At 33.8% G+C, this 8,212-nt stretch overlaps 1 protein-coding gene across 1 annotated transcript in view; it reads left to right on the top strand.

Annotated features, from left to right (window-relative positions):
- MYOF (myoferlin) overlaps positions 1-8,212 on the top strand; it is a 64,823-nt gene that overhangs the window by 50,315 nt on the left and 6,296 nt on the right. The window contains 8 exon segments of the mRNA XM_008643801.2: positions 3,371-3,382; positions 4,187-4,285; positions 4,911-5,036; positions 5,778-5,933; positions 6,049-6,140; positions 7,099-7,269; positions 7,791-7,939; positions 8,166-8,212. Of these exon segments, the coding sequence (XP_008642023.1) occupies positions 3,371-3,382; positions 4,187-4,285; positions 4,911-5,036; positions 5,778-5,933; positions 6,049-6,140; positions 7,099-7,269; positions 7,791-7,939; positions 8,166-8,212 (852 nt within the window).

Here is an 8,212-nt window from a genome sequence, read left to right on the forward strand (position 1 = left end):
TCGTTTTATCACGGTCATGGCTTTGCCTCTCTTACCTTGAAGCCATCCAAGCCCAATACCACTGAAACAATGTTTTTCTGCACTAACACTTCACTTCTTTCCTTTTCTGTTGTGCCTTGTCTCTTTACTGCTCTGATTCTTTCGAGACCACCACAGTACAGTTTTGCTTTCCAGGTAAAAAATAATTCTGCTTGCAGAATTTTACTCTTGTGTTGAAACATGACTGAAGACAGATTCCAAACAGTACATTTTCAAGGAAGAAATATCAATTCTTTTAGGACTGTAAAATGTTTCCTTTGCCTAGTGTGTTCATAGATTTCTGATGGCCTGCTATGTTAAAGGAAGCAGAGGAGTTATGCCCTTTAATATATAGCAGTTTTGCAGACTCTTAATCCACAACTTTAACTTTTGAAAATGCAGAATATTTGACATTGTTACAGCAGTCCCAGAGTAAATACTACTGAATGTAAACTTTTGAACTGTTACTGCTATTTGAGTATATTAATGATTGCATTGTTCTTCCTTCATGGCTTCTTCTTATCATCATCATATTCAGAATCTAATTTAAATACATCATAGACCATGATCTTGTGATTACTGCCATCATACATGTAAATTGTCATTAATGTTTAATTTAGAGCAGTCTCACTTTTATCTGAAATAGGTTTTCTCTTCTAACATATTTGGTATATATTCTAATACAAGCTAGAACAGAGAACTATTATTCCCTTTTAAAAATATAAGGAAAAATATTTAGAAAATAAAGAAGACTTAGCACTTCAAAGTCACTGGTAAAATTGGTTATATTTGTGCAGTTTATTTTGACTACAAAGGGAAAATTTTAAATGCCACATAAACAGAAACACAATTTCTTTTAGTTTGGCATCACCCAAGCCCAATATAACCCTAGATACAGTGAAAGCATCCATATTAGAGGAATGAAAACTCAAAACAATCCAAATGGAAATAAGTAAAACTGTGGAAGGTGTAAGTGCTATGCAGACAACACCCTGAGGACACAAAATGCCAATATTTCATCAATTACATTCCAATTTCCAGTGTTTAAGCAGTATGTCAACAGCACTCAGCAAAATGGCTTCTCCAACAGCAGTGCATGTATGTACCAAACTAATGCATGCAGGTGACCAGGACGGGGTTGGATGGGGAGGAATGTTAATGTATGGAGTCTTGAGGGGGTACTTCTCTTGGCAGTTTGGCCACAGAGAGATTTTGGAGGAGATGATGCTCACAAGTCCAGTATGATTAGTTATATTAAGGTATTCTTGTCCTGAAAATCTTACTATGCATATAGAATATGTATGAACTACTAAAAACTTCATTTTTGTGTCACCTTACTTAGAATCTCTGTGATAAAAGCACAAAATGAACAGGAATTATTTCACCACACTATTAATATTTAAACTTTGTTTAGAAGTCTACTTCCTGGAAAATAAAATTACAATTTAAAAATTTCTAACTCTGAATTTTCTAGGGATCCACTGCATCTCTTCGATTTTTTTTCCATAATTCCAAATTGTTCAAAAAGCTAATAGTTGATGTCTTGACAACTTCATGTATAACAATCTACAGTGGAGTCACTGGGTAGATTTTAAAAAGGACAGTAATATTACGTTGATTTTACCATGTGAATATTTCACTCCAAAATCTCCAATTTATCATATGGCATTTTATTCTGTATTTTGGCATTCTGTGAGCACATCCTGATTACAACTTGTAGTAACAATAATATCTAAATACTGAAGACTATTATTTGCTCTGGGAATTTTTAAAGAAGATCTTAAGGTTTTGATTTTTTTTCCTCCTTAACTACTTCTTCCCAAAACTACCAAGTGCATTATTTGAAGAGACATTTGAAGGTATATCAAGGGGAAAAAATAACAAACCCAAAACATAACCCCTGACTTAAACTCTTCCAACATTATTCTTTGATGAAAGATTCAGAGTTCTACACAGTGTATTTTGTGTAGAGACTTTAAATTGGGTGTTTAAATTATGATTGCATAATTATGCAAGTTAACCTTTGCATTGTCAACATTGTATTTAAACAGTATTTTTAAAAAGTGAAATTTAACTATGGCAAACTATTCAAAATTACCTCATGAATTCTGCCCATAATTTGCTGGGGTTTCCACAAAAAAATCACTCCAACTGTCTTTAGAAAATGACAGTCCCATGCTAATCTGATAAAAATATGCTGTACTTATATGATTTGAAGGTAGACAAGACTAGTAAAACAAATAGACCTGAACGTCCCAGCAAAATAATTACTTAAGAGAACAGAAATGGGAATAAATGAGAACGATATACCAGAGTGATGTCCTGACTTGATGCGTTTGGCTTGTATTCATAAAATGTTTTGCATATTTCCTCGGCTTTGCACAAAAATTCCTTGCTAATGCTTTTAAATGAAAACACAAGGTATAATGTATAAAAAGTAGCACAAATGACACTTGCTAATCATGGCTTCCAGATGGGATGCATGATGCTTGCTCTTAATGGACTGTGGGGTCGTAATTAGGGTATCTGTGATTTAACAGGTGAAGCATTTTGGAATGTGCGCATTGTTTTCACACTTATATGGATAAATCTATAGATGTACATAGAGTAGTTGCTACTGTACTTTATAATCCTTCATCTTTTTTTCAGACTCCTGAAAATCCACAGCCTGTAAAAAATTGTTAAATGATAGTAGAAGGAAACGGGAAAAAGATGTTGAGCATTAGCAAATTATTTTATAGAGAAGTAAATAGTCATAAAGGGGAAAAAACCCACTTGAATCTTACATATGTGAAATTTGTTTGGAAATGTCTGGAATAGGTTCAGTTTTGTAACTGCTCTTAGAAATATTTTTCATCTGAAATAAATCAGATCCAGTGCTCTGTGCAGCCACAGATGAAAGTGGGAAGCGATGATACTGTGGAAACCAGTAAATAGAATCCAGACTGTAACACCACAATGATACAATAAAAATCTAGGCTTCTCTCAGTTTTGCTTTGCTATGTGAAGAAGCACAGGGCAATAATGTCTTACAGTCCTGCAAACATGTTTTTAAAATGTGTGTACGTATGTATGTGTATATATATATATCTCTATATATACTCCAGTTCAATATCTAGAACATTCTGCTTTTCTGACAGCAGAAAAAAAAAAAATCAAGTTAAACACATGGTGTCCGAATATTCTTCAAAAGTATTTCTAAATTATTGATGTTAGTAACTTACTTTGCACACTTACTATATACAAACCCCTAACCATTTAAAGCCTATTTAACTGTATAAAATTCTTCAAATCATATCCTTAACATTGTTTTTATTTTGCTCTTTTCTTATGACTTGATCCTCATGAGCAGCTCACAGAAAAGGTAATGTATACTACTTTAAAAAATCTACACATTGCTTTCTCCAGTTGAAAACCACTATATCAATACTGCCTACAAATTAGAATTATAAGCATGTGGGTGAGAACAGTAATCTCTGAAAGTGATATAAAACCTACAGTGAACTTGTAAAATGGTAAATTTAGGCTAAATATGCAAGACTAAAATAGGAAGCCCTATATATAAAAAAAATCAAAACAACCAATCCAAAAGAGCCCAAACAAACCCTCACCTTTAATGATCTGCATAATACTTTAAGATTCTCTGTAAGTCCAAACAATCTTTAAAAGAAATCAGATTTACAGTGGATGAATACTATTCATTCTGTTCATTCATAGCAGATGAACGTTATTCATTACCATTGAAAGTTTGTTTTCAGGGGAAAATATTTACATTATGCAGTCCACGTGAATACAGAAACGATCACTTTCTTAAACAGTGATTATCAGACTTAAAAATAGAAAAAACCCCACAGAAATACTGTATTAGTAGAATGTATAGATTGCTAGTATCTTGGTGTCGTGAGGCTTATTGAAGTACTGTTTCTAACAGGGCAAGACTCAATTACTCCTTCTCAACTGCATTGGTTTAGCAGTGAGGTAGATCTGCAACTGCCTTAATTATCATATTCTAATTTTCTTTCAGATAAAGTTCTAATATTACCTAACTGATAATAAGTTCTAGAGTATATTTTTTATTACTGTGCTTAATTTTTCATTATTTTTGCTGTCGAATATGATATGAGAGAGATTTTATCTCCCAATAAAATCTTTTTTGCTTTTCTTTAAGGAGGAAGAAATTGTGGATTGGTGGAGCAAATTTTATGCTTCAATAGGAGAATATGAAAAATGTGGACAGTACATTAAAAAAGGATATGACACTTTAAAGGTATTGCCCAGGATAAAATAGGTTAACATATTTCAGAGCTTATGGGCCCAAGACCTGTCCCACTTTTTTTTTTTTTTAAATGCTCTTCAAATTTCAGCTATACATGATTTTCTATAAAGGTTCTTTACTAAGTCATGTGATGAAATTAAGCTTCTAAGAAGATATCCTGGCTTCTCTTCTACTTAACTACACTTACTAAGAGATGTATTAAAAGTTTAATCTTGCCTTGGGTGAAAGGGAATTTTAGTCTTGACTTCATTGGGCACCAGGCAGATCCTAAATAAACATACACATTAAGAAAGTATGAGCACAGAGAATCAGTACATTTAACTGTTTGTTGGCTAAAATTTGAAGTGAGACTGCTTTCATTTCTTATCTAATACAGCTAACAAAGAAAGTAAAGATAAGCTTATGACATGCTACTTACTCTGGTTTTAACCAAGCCTAAATGAAGCTTTATCACATGTTCTCCAAACATTGCATTTGCTCCCACTTTGATATAAAATAGTTCCAAAAGCTTTGGTTCCCTGAAATAGTCCATCAAACATAAAATACTTTGCAGTGGCACCATGGTGGAGCTGATATGTATGATAATTTCTAAACTTACCTTTTTTCTTTTTTTAAGGTGTATGACTGTGAATTGGAAAAAGTACCTGAATTCAATAATTTAACAGACTTCTGTGATACATTTAAACTATACAGAGGCAAATCTGAGGACAGTGATGATCCATCAGTGGTTGGGGAATTCAAGGTAAATTTCAAATGATGGGCAACGAACAAATGCTAGTTGCAGTCTTCTGTATATAAGTGGTTATTTAAGTAGATCTACATGCAAGTGTTTCAGCTTAAATATGGATGTGTGCATTAGTAGGGGCAACAGATGTTTGTAACTACTTAGGTACAGGCCCATCTTTTTCAAGGAAAGTACAGCTACATGTTGCCCACACTAAAAGTGCTATATGTTAATCTAAAATAAATACAATTCCTGCTAATGTAACCTTTCCTGGTAACCATGGGACAGAACCTTCCCAGATAACCTCTTGAACAGGACTAAAGTTCCACAAAGTACGTTTTTAGAATGAATTTGGAAAAGGTATTTTGTACTATTTCTGTGTTTCTGTGACTTTTTACAGATTAAAATAATGCTAATGTAGATAAAACCAACCAACCAAAAAACCCCCAAACCTTAAGTGATGCTTTTGGAGAGAAAAACAAAGTATTTGTTACATATTCTCAGCTGGAGCAAAATAGAGTAATTTTGTTGACATCGAAACAGCTGACTTGAGGATATAACCTTGCCTTTTAATAAGTCTTAATATCCAAAATCCACTAAAATAAAACAAAATACTTCTAAGTCACTGTGGATCAGGCTAGAATTCTGCTACTCCTGTATAAACCAGAATGTATATGTGTAGGATAAATAAGAAGAAACAGACTTAGCAGAGTGACTTTTCTCCATTTATCTTGATGGTGTCTTTCTACCATTTTTTAGGGATCCTTTAAAATCTATGCGTTGCCTGACGATCCCGCTGTTCCAGCCCCTCCGCGGCAGTTCCGGGAGCTGCCGGACAGTGGGCCCCAGGAGTGCATTGTGCGAATCTACATCGTCCGAGCCCTGCAGCTCCAGCCCCAGGACAACAACGGGCTGGTGAGAACGTTGGCTGTCACAGTGTCTGTCAGCTAACTGCTCTCCTATACTTTAAGTAAAGTTAGTTTTGGTAGCTATTTCTTACCAATATTTTTGTTTCTTTTCTTTTAAATAGTGTGATCCTTATATAAAAATATCTCTAAGTAAAAAAGTAATTGAAGACCGAGATCATTATGTGCCTAATACCCTCAACCCAATCTTTGGCAGGTAACATATTTTTTTGTATTTTCAATTTACTGTATTTTAGACCGTTCTCCTATTTTTTAAGGTAAACCTTTACTTGAACTATTCAGTGCTCTATTCATAGTTATATACTGACAGTTAATTGTGCGTAAAATTGCATAAGGCATTTCCCTTTGAAATCATTGGAAAACACAGATGTTTGGCTAATCCCTAGATTTTCTTTGTTATGTGGGTAAATTGCACAAAGTAAAACAATGTGTAGATCTTAAAACCAGCCTGTGTTAGTCATATAAGAATAACAAAATGTGCTATAGAATATGGCAAAAGTTTTAACTCTGAAAACTAGATGGATCTCACAAGTAATCAGCTTTAACATGTATTCCCAGTACACTGGTCTTTCCATCAAAGCTTAATGATGTCATTGAAATATATGAATAAAAAATACTAGATAGGAATGAAAAGTTACATCATCTGCATGATTACTATGAAATTCTGGGTCTGGTTTAGACTTGTAGGAGGATTTTGATAAATTAGAAAGTACAGAGAGGAGGAATAGAAGGATTATGACGGGTATGAAAAGCACACTTTGCAATGATGCACTACAGGTTTTCAATTGTTCAGATTATGCAAAGAAATAGACAGCAAAGATAATTGATTTCAGACAGAAGGTAACTTTCTTCCTCAGTCCCAATTCAAGCTACTGCACAGAAAACATCCAAGTAATACATTGTGCAGAAAGGAAGGCGGTAATAGCCAGAGGAGTACAAATGAAACTATTTATAAATGCAAATAGAAATTGGAGCATGTGTGATAACTGCTTCTAGATTCATCAGCTCTGGAAGCATCCTTTTAATACCTTCTAAAGGCTATTGCTCAAAGATAAACTAATAAGTGCTTTGTTTACTTTGGGCTTTTTTGAGTTTAAAAATAAGAAGCATTGCTCAAAAGAGCAATAGCCTTAACGAGGAATTTTTATGTTTAGAATGTATGAACTCAGCTGCTTCTTGCCTCAAGAAAAGGATCTGAAGATTTCAGTCTATGACTATGACACATTGACTCGTGATGAAAAAGTGGGTGAAACCATAATTGATCTTGAAAATAGATTCCTTTCTCGTTATGGATCTCACTGTGGCATCCCACAGCAGTACTGGATGTAAGTAATTTTGTCTGTTGAAAATTTTAATCTGTAAAACCTAGTACCCAGTCTCCAAAAAAGCCCTTAACTCTAAGGTTAAAAAACAATGCTGTGGCTTCTCAAGGGTATTTGTTGTGCTTACTCTATCATCTAAATTCCAAGTGAAACTAAATCTTCAGAATAGCCTTCACTGAAAACCATGGCGTGAACTATTTTAATATTTTCTTAATACAGTAATGTATGTTATTTCTGTCCAGAGAACTCACACTTAAGAGAATTTTCTGACCTACTGATGGAAGTAAATATGAAAGCATCTATCAGTGTAAATTATTTTGATACACAAAGAAAAAACTACTGTGTCTTGGAAGGTAATTGAGCTGCTACAAAATTATGTCACTATATCAAACTCCAGAGGCCTTAATCTAGGCAGTTACAGTGCTGCTCTTTCTGAGCTAGTTTAATAAATACATTTTACATGATGTGTAAATGCCCTGAATAGTGAATAATTTTAGAATGTGTTTCTTTTGCTTTCATAAAAGTTCAGGTGTGAATACCTGGCGTGATCAACTAAAACCCACCCAGTTATTGCAAAATGTAGCCAGGTTTAAAGGCTATGCTCCTCCTGTCCTCTCTGAGAATGGTAGAAAGATTAACTACGGGGGACAAGACTATACTTTGGAAGAAGCTGGTGAGCTTGTTCACTTATTTTATATGTATGTCTTAAATTCATATTGATAAAATATAAAAATTTCCAGTTATTTATGGAATACTAGAAAAATATCTTTGATTTTTCTCCAAGTTGAGCACACTTTTCTGCTCAATTTTAAATACCTGGTTTTAATTTTTTGTTTTAAATTTCAAATGCAAATTCTAGTTCATAAGCCCCTGTTCTTTTCCCATTTCTTTTATTTCAGAAGCTAACAAAATCTTGCATCAGCATCTTGGTCCAGGTGAAGAGCGG

This window comes from Corvus brachyrhynchos, unplaced genomic scaffold (genome assembly GCF_000691975.1).
Source record: "Corvus brachyrhynchos isolate BGI_N302 unplaced genomic scaffold, ASM69197v1 scaffold61, whole genome shotgun sequence".
Lineage (NCBI taxonomy): Eukaryota > Metazoa > Chordata > Aves > Passeriformes > Corvidae > Corvus > Corvus brachyrhynchos.